This window comes from Podarcis bocagei (genome assembly GCF_964188305.1).
Source record: "Podarcis bocagei genome assembly, chromosome: 10".
Classification (NCBI taxonomy): Eukaryota; Metazoa; Chordata; class Lepidosauria; order Squamata; family Lacertidae; genus Podarcis; species Podarcis bocagei.
Window position 1 is genome coordinate 9,454,366 of NC_138135.1, and position 26,822 is coordinate 9,481,187.

The following is a 26,822-nucleotide window of genomic DNA, read 5'->3' on the forward strand; positions in this document are numbered from 1 at the left end:
ATCCAAACTACAAGAAAGAAGATTCCACCTAAACATTAGGAAGAACTTCCTGACAGTAAGAGCTGTTCGACAGTGGAATTTGCTGCCAAGGAGTGTGGTGGAGTCTCCTTCTTTGGAGGTCTTTAAGCAGAGGCTTGACAACCATATGTCAGGAGTGCTCTGATGGTGTTTCCTGCTTGGCAGGGGGTTGGACTCGATGGCCCTTGTGGTCTCTTCCAACTCTATGATTCTATGATCCTTTTTGTTTTTGGAAGTGAGTCGGACCCAATGGAAAATTCCCTGTCCATGAGCTGGATGCTTCTGCGGTGGGAAGGAAAGGCAGTTTTTGCTGATTCTCCATCTCTCCTGCAGCCCATAATTCCACCTCCCATACTATTCTGGAGGGTTCACCAACCTTCCAGTACAGATTGGAGGGGTGTTTTTTTGGGGGGGGGGTTAAGGTGATGGGGAATTGGCAGAAATTGCTTTCTGTCTTCCATCCATGGGAGTATTCAGCTGGAAGAGTTTCACTTTGCTCCACTCTGGATACAATCCCATATATTTTGGCTCTTTAACAGAGTTAGTTCTAATGATTGTTAAATGGTATTATGAAGCGAGGAATGAGAACAATGACATTGCAAGAATGCAGAACAAGAAATTACTTGACACCCCCCCCCAAAGAGGCTGAGATGTTTGCCGTCATCTAGGCTGTTCCAGGTGATATTTCTTGGTTTCTTTTCATGCCCTGTGGGAACATTTACAATTGAAAAAGCAAACTTGGTGTTCCTTAACTGTAGTCCCCCCCAATAATAATGCCATGAGACCCTTGTGGGAAAATAGTAATTGAAGTTTATGCTGAAAAAGAGGTGTTTTTTTTAAAAAAAGTGGTATATCTTAATGAATGCTTCAGAGTTCTTTACACGAAAACAGCTAAGCACCTGACAACTGGCCCTAATTCTGAGAATTTCAGCACTAAATGGATAAGCGGGGAAAAGTTTCAGGAGGATGAGAAAGACTAAGGGTGCTCTTTGTGAACCCCAAACAGGAGCTACGAGATTTCAGTTTCCTAACAGGCATTCTGCCATAAGAGACCTGAGGATGACTACAGATGGTTACTGCACCCTCTCCTTGTAGACAACCAAGCCTGTCATAACACCCTGCAAATATTATGACACTTTGGAGTTCTCCCGTGTGTGTAAAAATTTCCATCAGTTTAGCCCTTTGTTGTAGAACTTACACCGAATGATGATCACAAATTAGTTCCTGCACCAAATTTAACACTCATAAAGCACTGAAGAAGAGCTGTTTCTTTTAAACTCCTCTGTTTGGGATTACATTCGGCTTTCCTAAACTCAGATTTGTGTATGTTGATTTGGCCTTCCTGTTTTCCGCATCATTGATTGTGCAATAGATTCGATTTGGTTGGAATAATTTGGAGGATCTTGGGAAATCACTTGATGGAATTTGGTCCGTGTCTGCATAATCTAGCTTTCTGCTCGAGTAATTGAAGACGTTGCTTAATAAACTTGATAAAAACTCCCATTTGGTTCACATTCCAGAGGGTTGTATCTGGAGCACAAAGGCAATTCAAATCGTTATTGTCTGCTTTCACCACCCCCCAACCTCTAACCATTTCCTTGGGGAAGAATATAAAGCTCTGTAATGGAGTGTGTGTGTGTGTGTGTGTGTGTGTGTGTGTGTATACCTTTCACAAAGTGACCCTAGACATGATGATTTGTTCTCAGAAGCTCCCTCAGTAATGCACAAAAGTGGCAAGAACTCTGAAACCTCATCTCTGCTGCAATTTCCAAAGCCCGTTTGAAGAGCCGTATTTGATATTCTGTCACCAGCGGCAAACTTTCAGATGTTGACTTTGTGCTCAGCATGAGAACACACATGAAGCAGGTGTATTTTATTAGCTACATTATTTAATACATATTTTAGTCTCCATATAAAAATGTGCAGCGTTAGAACGGCAGGTATTTTGTTAATGATTTCATTAGCTTTGGCGGCTTTAGAGGTTGCCTGCTCGGAACGTCGAATTCCCCACGACAGACAGACAGACTCGGGTCAAGTTTTCTTCTTGCATCGCGCAGTCCAAAGAACACTGCCAACACGGTCAAGATCCCAGAGCGTAATGCAAAATACAGGCTTAAAATCCTCATCGGTCTCTAGGGTGGTGTCACAAGCCGGTGTCACTCGCAGAAGAACTTGGGTCTTTCGAGCCCAGTGAGAACTTGAGCAGGAAAAGAAGAAACATTTTAGCCCATCCTGGAAGCAGCGGAACCTTCCAGCATAGTTTTATTAATATAACTACGCCATAATGGTGTCAAATGCTATTGGTGTTGTAATTTAAATGTATTTTCTCATAACCGAGTTGATACTGATTTTAGTGGGGTTTTTAACCCACAAATTATTCCAACCCACATCCACAATCTTTATCCCTAGATCAGATTCCTACTTCTGTTTTCACAGTTGCATCCTCCAATTGTTAACTTACAAGTTATTTGATAAGTATAGAGAAAAGGTTTTTTTAAAAAAATATATATCCATTTGTATGTAAAAATCAAATTTCTGAAGGATCTTAAAGGTCTTGTGGCATGCACTTTAACTTCAGAATTTGATGTGAAATATATTTGACGAACATAAAGCCAATTTGCACCCCACATTCCATTCCCCCCATTATTTGTTCAGCTGATATAGGTGAACCAACACAGGTGTTGAAGGCAGCACCCCCACCCCACCCCATGAGCTGTTACTGGGCTGGGGTCCTCTAAAATTTCTGCTTCTGACAGGCTCTTGATATGTTGCTAGTGATCTCCTGCTTGTAATTCAGGGATCCGTTGACCCAAGCTGTTGGGTCATCTTAGTTTTTTCTTCCACCCAGTTCTCATAATCTCTTACCTGTTCTGCTTCTCTAGTCTACAGTATGGCTCTTTGGGTGGATACCTTCACCCATGTTCAGTTCTCCCTCTCTGGGCAAGCTCCTGATGGTGAACAGTTAACAACTTTACGTGGGGCTGCTCTTGAGACTGACCCAGAAACTCCAGCGGGTGCAGAATGCCACAGCGAGGCTCCTTACGCGGTCCTTGCCGCGGGATCACATTCACCCAGTGCTATACCAGCTGCCCTGGGTCCCAGTGGAGTACAGGATCAGGTTTAAGGTGCTGGTTTTAACCTTTAAAGCCCTATACGGCTTAGGACCCTCGTACCTACGGGACCGCCTCTCCTGGTATGTCCCACGGAGGACCTTACGATCTTTAGACAAAAACATCTTGGAGGTCCCGGGCCACAGGGAGGTTAGGCTGGCCTCAACCAGAGCCAGTGCTTTTTCGGCCGTGGCCCCGATCTGGTGGAATGCTCTGTCACAAGAGACTAGGGCCCTGCGGGACTTGACATCTTTCCGCAGGGCTTGCAAGACAGAGCTGTTCCACCAGGCCTTTGGCCAAGGCACAGCCTGACCCCCTCCTTTGGTAATCCTCACAGAACTCTAGCCCAGAGGTTGCCATTAATTTGATTTGAACTGATTTTATAATGAATTGATTTTAGAATGCTGTATTATTTTATTGTTGTTAGCTGCTCTGAGCCCAGCTCTGGCTGGGGAGGGCGGGATATAAATAAAAGAATATTATTGTTGCTGTTGTTATTATTATTATTAAGTCCTTTTAGTGGCAACAAATAGGCGGTGAAGGATAAACAACTTTACTTTAAACAAGAATGGCTTGGAATAAGGATAACTCTCTGCCCGGGTGCAGATGAAGAGATATTAATAATGTATTTAATCTTTCCAGGAAATGGGATTTTTACAGTCATAATGATTTTATATCTGGGTGTAGCACTGATAAGTTGAAACCATGTTGGTTGCGATACTTCAAGCTTTATGCATGTTGTAAAATTTGGCATTCATGTTTATATGCTCCTTGTGCTTTTAAAAAACCAGTAATTATGTCTCCCTGCCAGAGATGCTGGATACCTTGTGGTATTCTCAATGGGCACAAACTGTGGGAAATGCTTCCTCGTGCCTCACTGCACTGCTTCTTTTGACATGAAATGATAGTAGAAATGGGATATCTGCAGGATATCTGTGGAACAGGTCCAAGAAATGTGCGTCGTATTGCTTTGACCCAACCAGGTGTTAAGTTTTGAGCACATAGTTCAGTTCCGTGCCTTTCTTTCTTTACTCTCTTGTAGACTGAAGCAGAATCAAATGCATGTACGAGATGAAATCAACAAAGTCCTTGAGCGAGAGCGGGCTGCCTCAAACGAGCACTTGTCCAGAGCCATCCTTCGAGAGAGAGCTGCGACCGAAGATGAGCGCCTCAAGGCACAGCTCTTGGTAAGTGTAAAGACGTCATCTTCCCCCCAATTATCAAGCAGTGAGAAGGTGCTGTAGAAGAACCAGTTCAAGGGAGGCTGGAATCCATCTAGGTGCTGAGTGATAGGTAGTGACAGGGAAACAGTATTTTGGTCTATGATGATGAGATAATTGGAGAGGGTGTCATGCTTACAGTAGCTGAGTGCTCTCGTGAAGATGCGAAGTCACAAATCTGGCATTAGGTGCTTCCTCTTTGCATCCCTGCAGCTGATGTGGTTGGTAAGATTCTCCATGGAACTATTTTCTAAAAGGACTAAAAAAAAAAAAATATCAAAATTTTGAAAGGCTTGTTCCACTGAACAAATGGAATCGTTTCAGATTAAATGTGCTTTTCAAGATCTTTGCTTCTGCTTTAATGGCTTTGATCCTATGATAAATAATGGAAGGAAGTTCATGAAAGGATCTATTTCTAGTTTTTCCTCGCCTCTGCACCCCACCCCACCATGTTCTGGTGGGTTCTTCTGCTGCAGAGCATGGGCAGGCAAACTAAGGACCGGGGGGCCGGATCTGGCCCAATCGCCTTCTCAATCCGACCTGGGGGTGGTCCGGGAATCAGTGTTTTTTTACATGAGTAGAATGTGTGCTTTTATTTAAAATGCATCACAGGGTTATTTGTGGGGCATAGGAATTTGTTCATCCCCCCCAAATATAGTCCACCCCCCCCAAGGTCTAAGGGACAGTGGACCAACCCCCTGCTGAAAAAAATTGCTGACCCCTGTTCTAGAGGGGGTTTCAGGGAGCTGAGGTTGGCTTCAGGAAAGTGAAGAGGATCACAAACTTGCCACCTGTGACCTTCCTTAAATTAACCTCAGGAACTATGCCACTGTGTGGCTAAAAGATGCCCCAGTGGTCTCCTTGTGCAGGAAGCCTTGGCTTGTTTTCCTCACCCCAATCCAAGCTTTAAAAATATACCTCCCCCTCCCTTGTGTTCCTCTTGTGCTGCAGATTTTTCAATGTCAGAATATACCGTATTTTTTGCTCCATAAGGCGCACCGGACCATAAGGCACACCTAGTTTTTAGGGGGGTGGGTCAAGAAAAAAATCTTATCCTCCCCCTGCCCCAAAGAGCAAAGAAGCCAAGACAGCCAGCGGGATCCATCCTGCTGGCTGTCTTGGCTTCCTCTTTAGCCACGCACAACCTCTCCAGCCGGGAGAGGCTGCACACAGCTTTGGCAGAAGCCAAGACAGCGAGTGGGATGGATCCCGTTCGCTGTCTTGGCTTCGTTTTTAGCCGCGGGGCTGGGGCAGGGGAGGATCGGGTCCGGGAGCGGCGGCAAGGTTGCGAAGCCTTTGGAGCGCAGCGCGAGTTCCCGCTGCGCTCCAAAGGCTTCAGGCGGCTATCCCAGGCTTCAGCGAAAGCAACGCATAGCCTCCGGAGCGCGGAGGGAGCGCTCCCTCTGCGCTTTGGAGGCTTCGCGTTGCTATTGCTGAAGCCAAGGAGCCTGCATTCGCTCCATAGGACGCACACACATTTCCCCTTAATTTTTGGAGGGGAAGAAGTGCGTCCTATAGAGCAAAAAATACGGTAATTCATCAAGGGGGGAAAGATATACGCACGCAAGGCTCTTTACTTTGGCCTTCAAGTTCTTTTATGTATTAAAAACCAACAATAATAATCTTCCATGGACCTGAGCTTATGAAATAGAAGGCAAACTTTCAGCCTTTTAAAGCTGCTCATAAGGAGACATTGGAAATTGGATGAAGCGCCGCAAGTAAATTGAGTTGCTTGAAGCAGACCTTTCATGGCAATGAGGTGTTCACGGGAGCATTATTTTGCTTCAGAAGACTCCACAGGTCATTTTAGTGACCAGCCTTTTAAGTCTACAACAATTCTGCATCCAGAACTCCACATGAAGTGTTCTGTGTTGTAAAAAACTGCTTGGGGACCAGCTGAATTCATTCATCTTGGAATAATTTTCAATGTGGTGACAACGCCACAAATATCTTATTGACATCCCATCAGTGGAGCCGTAACGAGTGTCAAGGTGAGCTGTGGAGAACACGGAGTTAAAAAAATAAATAAATCTATAGTTTTATTTATTGTACCCAAAGACAGTTACGGTATATTTCCCTCTCCTTATAACGACCTGGCATTTGCTGCTAACATATTTGCTTTACTGCTTGGACTGAAATGAGCTGTCATTTAAAACCTTGCAATTTGGAAAGCAGGTCTGTTTGGGTTGCCAGCGACATTAAAGTCTCATTTCCTATTGAAGAGCCAAAGAAATGTAGTTCTGTGCACTTGGAGCTGACAATTGTTTGGAAGAATGGTCCATAGTGTTGAAACATTTGTGTACTGTCTTTTGCATTTTATCCTGGGCTCAAGCTTCTGATTCATTGTCTCTGTTAATTAAAACAAAGCAGTCCTTTCATCTTGACAACTACAAACTCAGCATAATAAAGAGCCGTATTTATCCATGTTTGATAACCTCAGGGACCAGCTATTGTAATGTACTGTATGTGGAGCTATATTTTTGAAGAGTGCCCAGGAATTGCAGTTAGTTGAAATCGCAACCGGTTTCTGTGCCAAAACGGTCAGGGACCTCCCCATTTCCCAGGGAGGCATTAATCAGTTCCCTGGCTCAGCCAGCTGTATCCTCGCTGCTGGCTTTTAGCAGCCAAGAGGAGCGAGTGTCCAGAGTGTGTGGTCATCCTTACCACTTCAAGAACATTAAAAGAAACCTTATGACAGTACAGTCATACCTCAGGTTGAATACGCTTCGAGTTGAGCGCGTTCGAGTTGCGCTCTGCGGCAACCCGCGGAAACTTCTGGGTTTCTGTGCATGCGCAGACGCTCAAAATGATGTCACGTGCATGCGCAGAAGCAGTGAAAAACGACGCGTGCGTGCGCAGATGTGCCGTCACTAGTTACGTTTATCTCTAGATGCAAACGGGGCTCCGGAACGGATCCCATTTGTATCTAGAGGTACCACTGTAATAGCAGTTTGCAGGGCCGTCTTAAGCACATCCAGCGCCATGGTGCAAAGATCCCTCCGCCCCCCCCCTTTCCCAGAGTTGCCGACCTGTTTCAGGGAGGATGGCGCTGCCGGCGACACGCCCAGCTTTGTGGGGCTGGAGGAGGCGGGCAGTAGCTGGAGGGCCGCTCCTCCGGCAGGGAAGAGGCGGAGGCTGGACGCGGCGGCTCCCGGCTCAGTTGGCTGCTTCGTGCCATGGTGGCCACGGCAGGCGGAGGCTCCGGGCGCGGTGCTGCTTCGTCGCGACATGGCGGAGGGTGACGAGCTGATGCCGGAAGGCACCGCATCCAGCCTCCACCTCTTTCCTGGTGCCCTGCGCCACTAGCCTCTATGGGTAAGATGCCCCTGGCAGTTTGGCAGTGAAACTAATGATCTAGAAGGGTGGTGGTAGGGATTTAAGGAAGGGCTGGGCAAGGATTTATGGGGGCTGCTCTAGCTCTGAGCATGTCCACTGAGCAAGGACATAGATGTTCTAAAAGCTGCCCCCCTCCCCATTTTTCTATAGTTTTGCCATGAAAGCAGTTTCATTCAAAAGCTGAGGGCGCTGACATCAACAGCCAGTTTCTCTTCTGCTTGATAAGTTCCCCCAATGCATATGATATTGGGTAAACCAGATAATCCCTCCCCCCAATGTTGCTTGGATCCATCTCCTTCAGACTACACGGATTGGGTTTTCACTAACAGCCCCATTTGTCTCCATTGTTTTCCCCCCCACTTGCTCACCTTTGACTGCAGGAAGGTTTCTGATTTTCTTCTGAAGCAGATTACACTTGACCTTTCTTGCTGCCGGCCAAATAATCCTTCCTCTCCTAACTATGTTTTCAGGATGGCTTGGCTCGAAAATACTGCAGGGCAGAATTTGCTAAACGAGTTAAAGCGCTTTTTCCGTAAGAGAACACTAGTTTGTTTACCAGCCTGCAGTATTTTATTACATACCTCATTTAGCCCATTCATCATTTTAATAGAAAAACAAGTTCTTTTATATGATTCTGAAATTATTCGAGGGAAGCTACATAGCCTAAAACTGAATGCAATTAGTTATTCTAGGCCCATCCAAGCAGAAAAACCAAAATGGCAAGACTAGGAAGTTCAATAATGACTATTTGCTGTGTGGTGAAAATGTTCAAAAGATTAGTGTTTATACTTAAAAATTAGGGCCGGTCCCAGAACAGAATTTAAACCCAATGGCCCCATGTTTTTGCTGTTGTGTTGTTGTTTTTTTAAAAAAAAGATAAACGTGTGAATAATGATTGAGGTACTAATGTACAGATATGACTGGCCTGCGCATATATAAATGAAATAGTAAAACTGCTCCTGGCCTCTACCACTTCATCCCGCAGGTGGGGACTCACCTACATAAATAGTTTCTCCATGCAAAACACACACAAGGCAAAGCAGGTCTAGTTACTCGCCATGATGGTTGGGCTCTACCTCTACAGTTTGAGGCAGCAGTGTTTCTGAATACCTGTGGCTGGGAAACACAGGAGGGGAGAATTTTGCTCTTGTTTTTTTTTAAAAAATAATATTTATTAAGAATTTAATAATTACAAAAAGAAGAAAAAGAGTTAAACAAAGCAAAACAATACAATACAATACATAAAAAGCAAAAAAAGAAAAACACTGCTTATCTTAACAAAACAAAAACAAAGACAGAAACAATTAAAAACACATCCAATATTTTCATATCTTGTCTTTCATTTACTTGTAAGTAAATGAGAATTTTGCTCTTGCGCTCATGTTCTGCCCCTTGGTGTTATTGTCATAACCTGTTGGTGTTTCGCAACTTTCTGACTAGTTGCAGGACCTTATCTAGACCTAGCAGAGTAAACGCAGAGTTCATGAAAGCAATTGGCAACTTGGCTGCAGACAGGATGGACAAAGCAGGAACCAGCAACTTGTAGTTATAGGTGTTTATTATATACAGTGGACTATTTACAGGAACAGAACAGAACACAGATCTTTGACTAGCTCTCTCTTACACAACTCTCAACTCCTACACTCAACACTGAACCACTCACTAACACATTCCAGTTTTGTTGTTTAGCCGTTTAGTCGTGTCTGACTCTTCGTGACCCCCTGGACCAGAGCACGCCAGGCAGTTCTGTCTTCCACTGCCTCCCGCAGTTTGGTCAAACTCATGCTGGTAGCTTCGCGAACACTATCCAACCATCTTGTCCTCTGTCGTCCCCTTCTCCTTGTGCCCTCCATCTTTCCCAACATCAGGGTCTTTTCCAGGGAGTCTTCTCTTCTCATGAGGTGGCCAAAGTACTGGAGCCTCAGCTTCAAGACCTGTCCTTCCAGTGAGCACTCAGGGCTGATTTCCTTCAGAATGGAGAGGTTTGATCTTCTTGCAGTCCATGGGACTCTCAAGAGTCTCCTCCAGCACCATAATTCAAAAGCATCAATTCTTCGGCGATCAGCCTTCTTTATAGTCCAGCTTTCACTTCCATACATCACTACTGGGAAAACCATAGCTTTTACTATACGGACCTTTGTTGGCAAGGTCACATTCCAGTTAGTAGGCCATAAATCATCATTCCCGTAAGAGAGCTTGACCAATCACGGAGCTGTCTCCATGCCTCTGTATCACCAGGCAGACTTACTCCTTGATATTGCCTTGGCTGTTGGCCAAACCCTAATTGACTCTGTGTGTGAAGCTGCACGTATTCAGATTCCCAACAGGTGTGTCAGAGGCATCTGGTTGGCCACTGTGAGAGCAGGATGCTGGCATAGTTGGGCCATTGGGCTGAACCAGAGGGCCCTTCTTGTGTTGCTAAATTATTGCACATAGAAAACGAGCTTGTTGGAGAGAAGAAGAAGAAGAGTTTGGATTTTATATCCCGCTTTATCACTACCCAAAGGAGTCTCAAAGCGGCTCACAATCTCCTTTCTCTTCCTCCCCCACAACAAACACTCTGTGAGGTGAGTGGGGCTGAGAGACTTCAGAGAAGTGTAACTGGCCCAAGGTCACCCAGCAGCTGCATGTGGAGGAGCGGGGAAGCGAACCCGGTTCACCAGATTACGAGACTACTGCTCTTAACCACTACACCACACTGGAGAACCATTTTAGCTCAACATTCTCGCTGATGTGCTAGTTTTCAATGTGAACTTCTGTTTTGGTGCCAGGAGTGTTCAGGCATCCATCTTAAAGTCTGAACTGGCAGAGGTCAATACTAGTTTTAATAGCTGTTGAAATAGTTTGCTTTAGAATATAATCAAGAGGCATCAAGCAAGTTGGCTACTGATTGCAGAAGACCTTTTGTTCATTTTTCGTAGGCAAGAGCACCGCCTATCGCTTACCACAATTTCCTCATTCAGCACATTGTCTGTTTCCTATAATGCAGTTACTGGGCAGCTTTGCTGTGGACCTTGAGTAAAAGGAAAACAATTTATTTGCCTGCTGCAGTACTGTCCAGGGCCTTGAGCAAACGTCTGCAAAATCCACAAAATTCAGAATTAATTCCTCCTGATAGTTAAACAGCGCAGCAAACTGAAATGCCCCGTAGGTGATGCAGCATTTTCCCTTGTTGCATGGCTTAACCCCAGGATGACGTGTGTCCTGTGAGCTCTTGTAATAAAATTATTGTTCAACCACTAAATGCTAAATCCTGCATAGATTGCTGAATGCACTTTCGTTTTGATGCCTGTTGCAGACAGTCCAATGAAGAAATAAGTGGTGATTTCCCCCATTTGGATTGCATGCAGCCAAGCTGTGAATTGGCTGAGAAAATAGCAAGAAGGCTGTGAGAAATAAATTCATTCATTAGTTAGGCTCACATGAGCCTAGAGAACCAATTCATTGCAGAGGTTGCCTGATTCATTGTTTTTGGCCTGAGTAAGAACACGCGAAGAGCTCTGCTGGATTGGACCAGAGGCCTTTCTAGGGCAACATGCTTCTTTTCCACAGAAATCTCTTAGGAAGCACAAAGCAGGACATAAGCTCACTTGTCTCCTGCCATCTCTTTGCTGTAATTCTGCCACATCTTCGCATCAAGTGTGCCTGGATCATTCAGTCATTTCCAGTGTGGAGAAGAATCACCCTTCAGGGAGGTTGCCCATTGACTCAGTGGGCAGTCCTCTTTTCAGTGAGGAGGTATGGCAAGAAAAGGGGTTGACTCTGCTGAGGATGGGTGATTATTTATCCTTTCACTCTCTAAAAGTAAACCTCTGTGAGTTTGTGTGAAGTATTTTAACTTTCAGAAACCTGAATTCTATCCCAACATGCTTCCTAAAGTTTAATGGTGTACGCACAGAAAGTTAATGAAAAATAGTTTTAAGAGTAGAGGTTCCATTCCTGCTAACAATTTGCAGAGGAAAACAGGGGCCTGCTTGTATCATTCCAATGTTAGGAAAGACTCATGGCCTCAGGCTCCCTCCTTTCCACTACTGATTGTTGCTGAGGTCTCTGTCTGCAGGGTTAGTTTACTTTGCATTAGCCTGTTTCTGCCAGCTTGAAAGCCAGAAGTGAAATGATAATCTGCAGTGCCTAGTATCTTAATATTTATGTGCATCCTCTCCCCTCTTTGAGATCTAAACTGGAGGGACCCTGGAGAGAATGCTCCCAAGGCATGGACCATCATTCAGTGAACTTTCGGATGCTAAAGAGATTTGGGTCTGATCCAGTGCTTGGATTGGAAGTGCCTGCATGAAGGGCATGGACTGGCCAGTCATTGGGGACAGAGGAAGAAACAGTTGCTGGTCTGTTCTTCTCTAAGTGTTAGGAGACTGAAACCAGACTGACGTTCGAAACCAGACTGACGTTTGAAAACTCAAATGTTTAATATAATATAACAGGTTCCCCTTACCCTTTCCTGTTGTTCGTTATACAGTCGTGCCTCGGAAGTCGAATGGAATCCGTTCCAGAAGTCCGTTCGACTTCCAGAACATTTGGAAACCAAAGCACAGCTTCTGATTGGCCGCAGGAAGCTCCTGCAGCCAATTGTAAGCCCCATCGGATGTTCGGATTCCAAAGAACATTTGCAAACCGGAACACTCACTTCCGGGCTTGTGGCGTTCGGGAGCCAAAACGTCTGAGTACCAAGGCATTCGACAACCAAGGTACGACTGTAATTGATTAGAATTTAGTTCATATTTTCTAGTCCTTTCCCCATACTTCCCTCATAGCAGTTCCTGCATGAACTCATTGCCTTCATAATTGAACGAGATGCACATTCCACCTGGTGAAAAGAGCTCCGCCATCTTTTGTCATGTCCAGGAAAGGGAGAAGCATGTTGACCTCACATTCACACAACTTTGCATTCTCTCGAGGAATCTTGCTTCCCCAAGATAAAAAGCTGAGGACGTGCTTCCTAAACAACATTTGATATGCTGTATATGTGTCTCTTACTTTCCCTTCCCCAAAACTTTGATAACTTCTGGGCCTTTGGCATGTATCTCTCCCCTTCCTCCACAAGCTGAGTTGGCAGAGCAAAAGCTGAATCTAAAAGATGCCAGAGTTTGACCTTCTATATGCTATGATGGAAGTGTGTGCCACAGAGTACAGCCAAGTCCCCGATGGAACTTTGGCTGCATTTAAAGATTTCTGACGATGTAGCTTGACAAGTCTGTCCTAATACATTTTTGCTTATTTAAGCATAAATATTTTTTAACCTGGAGCTGAAGAACTTGCTTGTTAGTTTATTCTTTTGTTTGGTTTTTTCGTATTGCCAAAAAAGAAAAAAAAGATAAAAGTGGGATGGGGAAGAGAGAGAGATTACATTCTGTTAAAGCAGAATTGTAAAGGGACTTTCCTTGCCTAGCATATTCTCTTTGATTGGTAGCAAAACTAGAGGGAAATTGCTTGTATTATTAAAGGGTGGGTGGGGGGAAATAGCCAGGTTTTCTAGACATTTGTACAATATAAAAGTTATGTGCAGCTATATAAGTGCCTGCAATCATGGTAGATTTCTGTAATTTATGTAATGTGCCTTTTGAAGAATGAATTGCAGTATACTCTATATATCTGCATGCAGGAGCTAAAATCCCTGACAAAAAGTACCCATTTCCAGGGGGAAGAGAGAGAGGGGGGAAATACAATAAACTTCCAGCTCAATCCTTACTGTGTTTACTTGGAAGCAAGTCCTGTTTATTTTTTAATGGGATTTGATTTTGAGTGAGTATGCTTATAACTAAGTATGCTTGGTTAAAAAGGTAGATTCTGACTAATAGTTTATTTGGTTCAATGTTTCTGGTTATACCACTAAAACACAGTAGAACAGACTCCCTAGGAAGCTGGTGGGCTCTCCTTCATTGGAAGTTTTTTGTAGGCTTCGAGAACAGATGAGGAGGAAGGGGTGAAAGAAGGGAAGCAAGGACAGAGGGATAACTTGAGCGGCTTCCTTTAGTGGTATTCATGTTGTTGTTTAGTCATTTAGTCGTGTCCGACTCTTCGTGACCCCATGGACCAGAGTACGCCAGGCACTCCTGTCTTCCACTGCCTCCCGCAGTTTGTTCAAACTCATGTTAGTAGCTTCGCGAACACTGTCCAAATATCTCGTCCTCTGTTGTCCCCTTTTCCTTGTGCCCTCCATCTTTCCCAACATCAGGGTCTTTTCCAGGGAGTCTTCTCTTCTCATGAGGTGACTCCTTCATGGATCACTGCCTTGTTGTTGTGAAGGGGCTTGAAAAACTCAGAGAAGCTATGAGCTATGCCGCGCAGGGCCACCCAAGACGGACAGGTCATAGTGGAGATTTTTGACTAAATGTGATCCACCTGGAGCAGGAACCGGCAAGCCACTCCAGTATCCCTGCCAAGAAAACTCCATGGAGAAAAACAACAGGCATATAAAAGTGGTATTCATAGAATCATAGAATTGTAGTGTTGGAAGGGACCATGAGGCTCGTCCTGATTACAATGCGAGAATCTCAACTAAAGCATCCGTGACAGATAGCCATCCAACCTCTGGTTAAAAACCTCCAAGGAAGGAGAGTCCACTGTCCAACATCTCCCTCCATCATAGAGTTCTTCCTGATGTTTGGTTGGAATCTTCTTTCTTGTAACTTGAATCCCTTGGTTTGGGTTCCAGCCTCCAGAGCAGGAAAATAACAAGTTTGCTCCATCTTCCATGTGACAGCCTTTTACATAGTTGAAGGTGGCCAGCCTGAGGGGGGGGGGGAGACCTTGTAGTTGCATATACCGTATTTTTTGCTCTATAAGACTCACTTTTTCCCTCCTAAAAAGTAAGGGGAAATGTGTGTGCGTCTTATGGAGTGAATGCAGGCTGCGCAGCTATCCCAGAAGCCAGAACAGCAAGAGGGATCGCTGCTTTCACTGCGCAGCGATCCCTCTTGCTGTTCTGGCTTCTGAGATTCAGAATATTTTTTTCTTGTTTTCCTCCTCCAAAAACTAGGTGCATCTTATGGTCTGGTGCATCTTATAGTGCGAAAAATACGGTAGTATAAATCAGTAAAATGCTGGTAGTAGCAATCTGTTGGATTGCTGGACTCTTGAGTGTCTGTTTTCTAGCTTAAAAAGGTCTGTAGTACCCTTAAGGTTAGCCTAGGTACAACTGGGAATTGGTGTCTGGTATAAGCGGTATGATCACAACACTGGAACCTGCCCGGTTTTCTCTTGTGTGATTGATGGTGTCCGGCTTTTGAATGAATGGTATTATCAGTTGTTCCAAAAACCAAAGGCCAAAGTGGTTTGCCGAGTAAAGCATCCAGCCTGCTTTCTTCCCCAATATTGGTGGTTATTTATGTGGTGTGGTCTTGGAAGCACTCTCTGTTTTGGTTCCTTAGCTATGCATTGAGAATAGCAATGCATTACGTCAAGAGTTGTATTGTAGACAGCGGATTCATAGCAAGCAGTCTGCACCATTTAAGTGCTGTCTAAATGGTTCTTAGGAATAGTTTTCACTTGGTGCAGTCAAAATTGGGAATGTAGCTTCAATGAACAAATAAGCATTTCTGCTAATTTTGTTTTCGGCTTGATAGAAATTTGCTTTTTATATCCCCTTCTTTCCCCCTCCTTCTCTAGCCATCCACAGCAAAGGTTAGTAACCTTTTCCTCTCTGCTAACATAGAAGATGCAGCATCTAATTAAGTTCCCCGCTTTGGAAATCCAACAGCCTGCTAAGATGGCGTGCTGCCCCCGTGCCCTGTTTCACAGGGCCGTGTGATTCCAGTCACGATTTTAAAAACAATATTTCAGTCCTTCTCATTTTCCTAATTATCATGCAGATAAACAGTAGGGATCATGACATTAGGATAAGTAAGTGGATTATGATTTTGCCTTGGAGAAACTCTCTTGCTGCTCGCCTCCCTCCCTTGGGCGGCACAGTAGTAATAAATGAGCAAGTTCAGAGTACTTTATGATAGATAGTTAATGGTGCTGTGACTGAGCCAACAGCCCTGTTTCTATAGCATCTGTCACAATTCATAGTCATTAGCATACCTTTAATGGTTTCTTTTCATAATAATTTCTGCCAGGGCATTTAGAATACATCAGGAAGAAGAGAATTCTGAATGCAAGAAAATGTTCTTGTCCGTGTGTGTGTGTGTGTGTGTATTGCAGTGAGAGAGCATTTCTTCTGCACAGTCACAGGGTATTTGAATGCACTTCGGGCTACTAGTTTATGCTCAACACTTCTCGAAAGTTCCTCCCCTTCGCCACAAACACCCAGAGCCAGCATTTCCCCTCCAGCAAGCCGCTGACAGCCCTGGTCTCAGCCGCATCCAGTGTCTGTACTGCTTATATTAGTATGTCGAGCATAGTGCTCCTTGAAGCATCTCAACAAAGGGGACAGAAATATATAGAACGCAACAGCAGCCAAGACATTTTGCATTACGTGAGCGAAAGCCAAAAGCCGCCCGCCAGGTTTGCAGAATGAAGTCAAGGTAGTACACATCACAGGGAGAGCCAAGCACTATTGCTTTTTCAGCCCAAGAGAGGAACTACTTGAGCAGAATATGAATTGGGGTTTAGCACTTGCAATGGGAGCTGGGGTCATAGAAATAGTTTTGAAGAGTAATGTCGTTCTGGTTAAACATGAGGAAGGGGAAGCTCAGGTTGACCTTGATCACGGGTAGCCAATGTAGTGTCTGCAGAGATGTTAGCCCCAGCCTGCATGACCTATAGCAAGGGATAGTGCAAGTTGTCGTCCGGCAAACATCTGCAGGAAGACCTCTGGCCTAGAACAGGGCACCTGCATTTTGTGCACAAGATGCATTTTTAAAAAATCCCCTAATATATCAAGTTCCTTGATATATGGGACCCGTCCATTTTTGCCTCCAAAACTCTTTCATTAAGGCTCCGTGTACATGGGTAATAAATAGCCCCCAATATTACCTTATCTGAAGATTGTAACTTTAAGAACTTTATAAATATGTGCTTGAGCTTGCTTTCCCCTCCTTCCTCTGAGAGCTTTTTTGGCCAAAGGGTGGGGTACAAATGGCAATCAACAAGTCTACAAATAAATAAATACTGCACCATTCCTCGTTTATTCCTCCAAATAGTCACTGCACTGTTGCTTTCTATCTCAAGGGTGGTCATTTTACCATTAACCCAAAAAGTTTAATCATAGTATGCCTAGTTGCATATCTGCATTCACAGTGATAAGCAAGCGTATATGGCCTGTTGATTATATATAGTGCTGTTTTTCCTGGAATTATCTTTACTTAGTCCAGTCCCCCCCCCCCATTTCAAAAATGTTCCCCATTTTTCATGGCTGACCAGAAGATGGACACAATGCATGACCAGAATACTGTATGTGGCTGCTCTTTCCTTGTGGTTTCAGTTTGCTTCATTAGCTTAAGCAGTGCATCACCTTTGCTGCAGAGAATTATATCAGCAAGCACACTGCAGCCATCTCAGAATGATAGCTTTTGCTGTTGCTGCCATTCTCCGCTGGTGTGCTGCTCTGCTGATGGAAGCTCCCCAAATTTCAGAAGGTTTTGTCAAAAGTTATGCATTTGCTGAAAGACTCCATAAAGCAACTATGAGAGATCTCTGCAGGGTACCAGTGTGGTACCTTAGAAAACAGCAGTTACAGCCTACTGCAAGCAATTTTCTCTTAACTTGCAGTTGATATAGAACAATTTAGAAAATTGATGCATCTGTCATAATTCTAAATGGGTAAGGTACACTGCCAAGTTTGGAACTAACACACAGAAAACCCACAACTTTTGCTAATAGTGAGGAAAAGAAAATCCATTTTATGCTCCATTAAACTGTTACACATCATAAATAATTTATGCTCAGCCCTGTTCTATTCTGCAACGTAGATGATAAACTAGTCATTTTCGGAGCATTTTAATGAACGTAATAGTTTTCTTTATTCTCACTTTCTTAAAACGGAGCTGTGCGATTCTTGAATTCCCATGGTCATTGTATAATTGTAACAGGATTAAATGATCAGAAAGTGGATTTTAATATGTAGAAAGCAGCTGGCTGACTCCATGCAGGGGTGTGTGTGTGTGTGTGTGTGTGTGTGTGTGTGTGTGTGTTAGGTGCCTTTGTAAATAATGTGATGGTAACTTTTTTGGGGATTTTCACATGGAGAAAGCAGCTATTGCTCAATGAGCATTAGGCAACTGAACTATTGAATAGGGATGAATGTGCATGATTACAAGTGACCCTACACATGATGTTTTTCTAGTGAGTGCTAACTTCTTTGACATGGTACCAGCGTAAGGCACACTGGCCACTCCCCAGGAAAGAGAAATATATTGAAAACATCCCACCCACTTCTTAAAGACCACAGGTAGTTAAAGGCCAAAGGCTTGATTGAAGAGGAACATTTTTTTTAAAGTAATATTTATTGAAATTTTACAAACAATAAAAAGTTTCAAAGTTTAAACATAAAAAATAAGAACAAAGAATAACCCTAATAGAAGAAAAAAGGACTACAAAGATACAAAAACAAAACACATGAAAAATGCAAAATAGAAAGCAGCTAACAAAAAGAAAAAAAGAAAAAAATCAACATTTTCATATCTTATACTTCATTTATTAGTTTCCTGACTCCTCACACCTCCCTTTTTCTATTCCAGTTCAGATATTTAATTCAGCAAGTCCTTACCCTCTATCATTTATCCTTGCTCAGCATCTTAGCCTATTATATGAAGAGGAACATTTTTGCCAGGCACTATAAATGCATAACGAAGGCACCAGGCAAACCTTCCCAGGGAGAGCGTTCCACAAATGAGGAGCCACTGTGGAAAAGGCCCCGTTCTCGTGTTGCCACCCTCTGAACCTCTTATGGAGGAGGCACACGAAGAAGGGCCTCAGATGATGGTATCAGGGTCCAGGTAGGTTCATATGGAAAGAGGCGATCCTTGAGATATTGCAGTCCTGAGTCATTTCAGGCTTTATAGGTCCAAACCAACACGAGTTGGTAGCCAGTGCAGGTGGACCAGGATTGGTGTGATAGGCTCAAAGCATCTTGCTCCGGTGAGTAACCTGGCCGCTGAATTCTGCACTAGCTGAAATTTCTGAACCGTCTTCAGAGGCAGCCCTGTGTAGAACGTGTTGCAGTAATCTAAGCTAGAGGTTACCAGAGCATAGACAACCGTAGTTTGGCTCTCCCTGTCTAGATAAGGACTGGACATGTTGAGAGAATGGTGGCAGTGGGAAAGGGTTATTCTGTTGAGGTGCTCTGAGCTATTATGCTGGGGAGTTTCATAGACCATGAAATGAAAATAAAGAAGCATAAACGCCTAAACCAGGGGTCGGCAACCCGCGGCTCCGGAGCGGCATGTGGCTCTTTTACACCTTTGCTGCGGCTCCAGGGCGGATACTAGAGCTACCCATGTACCCCCAGCAGCCAAAACAAAATGCCACAAAATGAGTGAATGATTCCCCCCCCCAAAAAAATTTACACAACAAACATAAAAAGAATAAATTGATCTTACATTACATATACATGACATTCTCGCTGCAAGAAGCCACATTACAGGGAACCATGCAGGGGCAGAGGTGAGGGAGTGTCCCTCAATTTCCTGCTGGCGTGAGAAGCGTAAAAAGTACCCGGCCATCCCGTAAAGTCTTTTGCGGCGGTTGCCAGAAAATGCCTGTGAAAACGCAGCCTGCCAGGACTCGGTCCCTGAGCGCCGTGTCGGCCAGACAGGACTTTTTGCGCCCGCTTACAAAGCTGCCACATGTCGGACGCTCCCTCGCCCGCTTTGACAGGCGCCTTCGGCCAGCTCGAACCCGTCCCCCAGACCCGCCTCCTCCAATTGGCCCCTCCGGCGGCGGCTCGCGCACTGGGCGATTGGCCGAGCGGGAACCGGCAGTGGGCGGCTTGCTGCCCCACGGCAATTATTACTATTAATACTATTATTACTATTGCCACCATCATTAACAGCATCATTGTCATTTTTCTTAATTAAATATAATCTCAGGGGACCTCAGCCCTTGCCACTTAATGCTCGGTTTGACCTCCACTCGCTTCTTAGGTTAAAACCTTATTTTATTTTTCTAATGATAGCACCTTCTCCCTTTTGGTTTCTCCATTGCATTTCCTTCCCCTGACAGACAAAATCCTCTCCCTCAGAGGCATCCGCGTATCCCCCTCGCACCCCCACCCCCCCAGCTCCATGACTACTACTACCTCTATGAATTTCTTTAAGACCGTCCAACTTGTCACCTGTGTGAGGGAGTTCCATGGTTCAATTGTGCGCTGGGTGAAAAAGTCCTCTCTTTCCTCTGCCCTGAATCTTTGAACATTTGGCTTCTTGGGATGTCCACAAGTTCCGGTGGTCCACAAGAGAGGGGGAAAAGCTTTTCTCTACCCTCTTTCTCCATTCCATGCATAATTTGCCAACTTCCTATCATGTCGCCTCTTCTCTAAACTAAGATTACCAGTTCGTTTTTTCAATGAATCCGGGGACGCCTTTCAACTTCCTATTAAATAGATTTTGCCAGGGGACTGATTTGTAAATCTGGGGACTGTCGCCGGGAAACGGCGACGTCTGGTAACCTTCCTCAAAACTAAAAAGTCCCAAATGCTGCAACCTTTCTTCGCAGGGGAGTCCCCGGGATTCCAGTGCTATTTTTCTAGAGAAAGCGGTGCCAAAACTTGCCCTGAATGCCTCCCTTGTTCTCTTAGACTGGCAAGGGCACCCACCTGAGAGGGTGGGGAGGAAAACCGTGCCTGGATCATTTCAGTTGCTCTTTTCTGAAGTCCAGTTTGTTTTCTACTGTTTTGTAAGTTTTGCGGCTCCCAATTTTTTTTTTCTTCGGAAACGGGTCCAAGTGGCTCTTTTTGTCTTAAAGGTTGCAGACCCCTGGCCTAAACTTGTTTTTATTAAAGGTTAAGCCAAGGGATGTGTTTTGCTGTTGGTGGTGTTAGAGCAGAGGTCAGCAAACTTTTTCAGCAGGGGGCTAGTCCACTGTCCCTCAGACCTTGTGGGGGGCTGGAATATATTTTGGGGGAAAAATGAACGAATTCCTATGCCCCACAAATAACCCAGAGATGCATTTTAAATACAAGGACACATTCTACTCATGTAAAAACACACTGATTCCTGGACTGTCTGGGGGCCGGATTTAGAAGGCGATTGCTCCGGATTCGGCCCCCGGGCCTTAGTTTGCCTACCCATGTGTTAGAGGGAACAGTTTCCCCTCATGGGGTGGTCGATTACTCATATTCTGTTCATAAAACAGATGGACATAAGCCTTGACCTAAGACAGTGAGGTAATTATATGGTGGTTGAAAAAAAGCATACAGTGGTTGAATCATCTTTTAAACAGTAGGTTATCCTGCAAACGAGTGCCTGTTGGTCATAAAGATAAATAGAAGAATTCTGGAGCTTCCTCCTCATTCTAAATTATGCTGTAGGAAGGTGTTGGAGTGATTTGGAAGTCTAATTAAATACCTGATACTGCTCTTCCTACAACTGTTAGCATTTTTATGAAAAGCAAACAATGTGTTTGTAAGCGTTGAAATAATGGGATATGGCTAACGGGTAGCTGACTACACCAGATCTGTGACTGGGAGATAAGGGATATAGTTGCCAGCGAATGCTTATGTGTCAGTTCCATTAATGCTATTATGCTTGTGCATATATCAAGGAGCGAATATATTTCGAGTTAATTTCTTTGAGCATTGGAAGAGTACTCCCCCCCCCCCGCCCCTTGCCGCAATATTCCCTTTCAGGTTCGTGAAGAGTATAAGTGTTCTGCTTTGACTATCAAAGAGGATTTTTCATTAACGGGCACCTTGACCCGTCATTCCTCTTTTTCTGTGAATGTCGGGGACATTGGGCAACCAAACCAAAGTAATGGGTCTGGGAAGCCAGGGCAGATGGACTGCTTGATTTTTCCTTGGGAGAAAAAGCTGTGTGTGGGTCTTGCAGCATGCAGATATCGAGGGAATCCTGTGTGGCTTCCTGGCAGAACAGATTTCTCCATGGTTATGGTGCAAAGAGGCACAAAGGTAATGCAATGCAGGCAGGCAGCATAAGTTATCAGGCGAGCTTTCTGTACCTTAATGCATATCTGTAGAGGAATTCATCCATTCATTTGTTTTACAGTGGTACCTTGGGTAAAGTACTTAATTCGTTCCGGAGGTCCGTTCTTAACCTGAAACTGTTCTTAACCTGAAGCACCACTTTAGCTAATGGGGCCTCCCGCTGCTGCCGCGCCACCGGAGCACGATTTCTGTTCTCATCCTGAAGCAAAGTTCTTAACCAGAGGTACTATTTCTGGGTTAGCGGATTCTGTAACCTGAGGCGTATGTAACCCGAGGTACCACTGTCTTTGTATGCCGCTTTTTCTCACATAGGGAAAAAAAATCACGCTCAAAGCAGTTCACAAACAAAGAAAACAGGAACACATTTCAAACAAACACTACAGACATAGTTTCATAACACAGTGGCACCTTGGTTCTCAAACTTAATCCGTTCCGGAAGTCCGTTCCAAAACCAAAGCGTTCCAAAACCAAGGCGCGCTTTCCCATAGAAAGTAATGCAAAGTGGATTAATCTGTTCCAGACTTTTAAAAACAACCTCTAAAATAGCAATCTAGCATGAATTTTACTATGTAATGAGACTATTGATCCATAAAATGAAAGCAATAAACAATGTACTGCAGTCACACAATTGATCAGTCCATCAGTAGCTGAACTGGGTTCCACACAGTCACAAAAACAAAAAAGAGCCACAAAAACGCAAAATAAATAGCAAAAACAGACAGACCTCAGTGTAACACTCAAATCGAAAGTGAGGCACTCAACTCAGAAGTGTAACACTCAAAACGAAGCACATTCGATTTCCAAAAAAGTTTGCAAACCGGAACACTTACTTCCAGGTTTGCAGTGTTTGGGTTCCAAGTTATTTGAGTACCATGGCGTTTGAGAACCAAGGTACCACTGTATAGCAAAACAACAGCACTGTAACACTTTCATAATAACATAATGTAACAGTAGCAAATATAACATACAAAAATCCCCACATTTCTATATATAGAACAAGATTACTTAAACAAACATGCAGCACCCAATAACCAAAAATGACAAGGGAGCTTCGCAGTTTCACCTTAGTCCTAGGAACCCTCCAAATGATGTTGCTCAGGGTCCCTCTTCTGCAGCCACTTGCATGGCTTCTGAGAGCAAAGTGTGGGGTAGCTGCAAACTGCCCCCCAAATGATATGTGTGTGTGTGTGTGTGTGAGAGAGAGAGAGAGAGAGAGAGAGAGAGAGAGAGAGAGAGAGAGAGAGATTGAGCTCCAATGGTTCAGGAAGCCTGGAATGTTCTCTTACAAGATGTGTTTTGTTGTTGTTTAGTCGTTTAGTTGTGTCCGACTCTTCGTGACCCCCTGGACCAGAGCACACCAGGTACCCCTGTCCTCCACCGCCTCCCGCAGCTTGGTCAAACTCATGCTGGTAGCTTCAAGAATACTGTCCAACCATCTCGTCCTCTGTCATCCCCTTCTCCTTGTGCCCTCCATCTTTCCCAACATCAGGGTCTTTTCCAGGGAGTCTTCTCTTCTCATGGGGTGGCCAAAGTCTTGGAGCCTCAGCTTCAGGATCTGTCCTTCCAGTGAGCACTCAGGGCTGATTTCCTTCAGAATGGAGATGTTTGATCTTCTTGCAGTCCATGGGACTCTCAAGAGTCTCCTCCAGCACCATAATTCAAAAGCATCAATTCGTGGCGATCAGCCTTCTTTATGGTCCAGCTCTCACTTCCATACATCACCACTGGGAAAACCATAGCTTGAACTATGCGGACCTTTGTTGGCAAGGTGATGTCTCTGCTTTTTAAGATGCTGTCTAGGTTTGTTATTGCTTTTCTCCAAAGAAGTCCGTTGTATATAGCTTTTGCTATACTGCTGTTTGCTTGGACACAAAGGGAAGCAGACATGTTTTTTCCTTTGTCCTGCTACTGAATAAAATTCTGTAAATATGCTTACATATGCCTGTGTCCACCACTTCCATTGTGAAGGGTTATTCACTCTGCTGATTAGAGCGTGCTCAGTCTCTAAAGGTCTCTGAAGCTTGAGTTGCTGATTGATGCTGTTCTGAGAACCGGAGTTTGCCCTGCTGCTGGCCAGTGGTTGGCGCCAGCTGGCGGCCTGCCAAATGCCCCCATCTCCCCAGACGCATCCCAACACTGCCAGGGATTCTTTAGTTGTGATTCCAGCATTGCAGGGGGTTGGGCTAGATGACCTTTGGATCCCTTCCAACTCTACAGTTCTATGATTCTATACTTTGGTTAAGGTTATGGCAAAAGAGTAGGAGTAGGAGTGGAACACCTCAGGCAGTGGTATGAGGAGCCAGCATTCATAGCATCTAGTGCCTGGAGCCCCAAAACAATCTATGCACAGTGTTTGAAAATTTAGCATGCTGGTCTTTATAGTAACTGTCCTAGAATTTAAAAAAACCCCAGCACACCTTTTAATTAAGGACAAAGTATTGTAAACTCAACCTGTTGCTCTTCCCCACCTGGGCATTAGAAGCTGGGTTTTTTTAGGATTAGAAGAAGATGTGATTCAAAGGCTTTGTCTGCCAGTGAAGTACTTTTGACAATAAAATATCCTCTGACAAATGGGGATCATTTTTGTTATGTGGTGCTTTGCAGAACCAGTAACTGCTGTATTAAATCTTAATCAATAACAATGCTTTGTTAATTGCTGGAGCGGGTTTATATATTGGGTAAATTGCTGTTTGTAAATGTTGGATTACATTAACCAAAGCAGCTAATTACCAGCAACAGAATAAACATAAGGTTTGCTAAAAGCTCCCATCCGTAGCTAGAAGCAGTCGCTTGCTGCTTGATATTACAGTCGGTGCTGAAAATAAGGTAATGACATTATACATACATCTATAATGCAGGCCAATTTCTTCCAAAACGCATGTAAGTATTATTACTTTACTGGGAGTCTGTGCAATATGATTTATTTAATGCATTCCAGTCCCCATAATTGAGCCAGGGGGGTAGGGAGAAGAGGGAACAGCACAGAGTCTGCAGCACACGAATCATGACCTAAAGTGCTTGTAATTTTAAAGACACTTAGGGAACCGTGAAATGTATATAATGCAGGTTGAGGAGTAGGGAAAGTTAAAAGAGCTTTGAAAGATTTAATGAAGTAAATAAAATATTTAAAAAGTAAAGGAGATGATCCAGTTCGTGTTAATTATTGCAGAAGTCCCGTTGATGTCAATGGGAGGGTTGAGTGTAGACTTCTGCTTCTCCTTACCTTGGGACCAATAGGTATTCACAGTTCTCAACTTGGGCTGGAGCACGTTCAATATAAGTGAAGGTTTGCAGAGCTTTATAGCAGGTTTTATTATTTGTTCATTTAAAACACCTCCCCAGGTTCCATGTCTAAAAATTATCCCAGAGCAGGTCGCATTTAGGAGACACCATAAAACAACAAAAGAAGTAAAAACACAGCACAACAGGCTTTCAAGTCTGATAAATAACAAAACATAGCAAGCTGCTCTGCTTCTCTAAAGTCCTAGATAAATAGATATATGCCTGCAGCTGCTGCTGGAAACTCCGTAAGAGTCAGCACCAGCCATATTTGGAAAGAGAAGAAGAAGAAGAGTAGTTTGGATTTGATATCCCGCTTTATCACTACCCTAAGGAGTCTCAAAGCAGCTAACATTCTCCTTTCCCTTCCTCCCCCATAACAAACACTCTGTGAGGTGAGTGGGGCTGAGAGACTTCAGAGAAGTGTGACTGGCCCAAGGTCTCCCAGCAGCTGCATGTGGAGGAGCGGGGAAGCGAACCCGGTTCACCAGATTACGAGTCCACCGCTCTTAACCACTATACCACACTGGCTCTCAGGAATACAGTGGTGCCTCGCAAGACGAAAATAATCCGTTCCGCGAGTCTCTTCGTCTAGCGGTTTTTTCGTCTTGCGAAGCAACCCTATTAGTGGCTTAGCGGATTAGTGCTATTAGCGGTTTAGCGGATTAGCGGCTATTAAAGGCTTAGCGTCTTAGCGGCTAAAAGGCTATTAGCGGCTTAGAAAAAGGGGGGGGAGAAGCGGAAAAAAATCGGAACACTCGCAAGACGTTTTCGTCTTGCGAAGCAAGCCCATAGGGAAATTCGTCTTGCGAAGCAGCTCAAAAACGGAAAACCCTTTCGTCTAGCGGGTTTTCCGTCTTGCGAGGCATTCGTCTTGCGGGGCACCACTGTAACTTATAGGCAGGCCTGTTGTGAATCTGGATCCTAAGTGGTTTAGAGCTTTGTATGTGAATGGAAGCCTCTTGAACTTGGCTCAGCAGCATATATGCAGCCAGTACGCTTCCTCCAACAGGTGTAAAGTGCCCTCGGTAGGCTGTCCCTCATAATGGCCTAGACCAGTGTTTCCCAAGCTTGGGATTCCAGCTCTTTTTGGACTACAACTCACATCATCCCTAGCTAGCAGGACCAGAGGTCAGGGTTGATGGGAACTGTAATCCAAAAACAGCCGGAGAGCCAAGTATGGGGAACACTGGCCTAGAATTGTGTACTGACTGCAGTTTCCAGACCAACTTCGAAGGCAGCCCCACATGGAGCTCACGACAGTAGTTCAACCTTCAGGTTCCTGGTAGGTGGATTGCTGTGGCCAGGCTACCTCTTCCAGGAGTGGCTATAGCAGGGGCACCAACCAAAGCTGGCAGAAGGTACTCGTTGTCATGGGTACTACTTGTGCCTCCAGCTTCAGTGCTGAATCGAGGAACACCTTCAAACTATATGGCCGTGCCTTCAAAGGGAATACAGCCTCACTCGGAACAGGCAGCTTGTTTTAATCTGAGAGTTGAATTTGGTCTTCCCAGCTGCTTAGAGCAATCGCAGTCCCTAGTGCTGTTGGATGGATGATACAGTCAGCAGGTTCTGAGAGGAAATCCTTAAAAATGGGACTTAGAAAGCTGGCTATTACTGGCTCAAAAGCACTGAAATGACAGGATTCCCCTCGGTTTAATTATTTGGTTAAATAATTGCTGGTGATTGAGTGAAAGGCATGGGGCTTCCAAACAAATGAGCCCTTCAACTATGGCCGAAATAGCAAACCTTTTTTTGACAACACAGGCCAAAGTTTGTGGCCAATTCAACTGGTCAACA

General features: G+C 44.4%; 1 protein-coding gene across 1 annotated transcript in view; it reads left to right on the forward strand.

The window, feature by feature from the left end:
- CHCHD3 (coiled-coil-helix-coiled-coil-helix domain containing 3) overlaps window positions 1-26,822 on the forward strand; it is a 203,884-nt gene that overhangs the window by 68,539 nt on the left and 108,523 nt on the right. Inside the window, exon 4 of the mRNA XM_081210516.1 lies at window positions 4,171-4,315. Coding sequence (XP_081066642.1) covers window positions 4,171-4,315 — 145 coding nt within the window. The remainder of the gene's footprint in view (window positions 1-4,170; window positions 4,316-26,822) is intronic.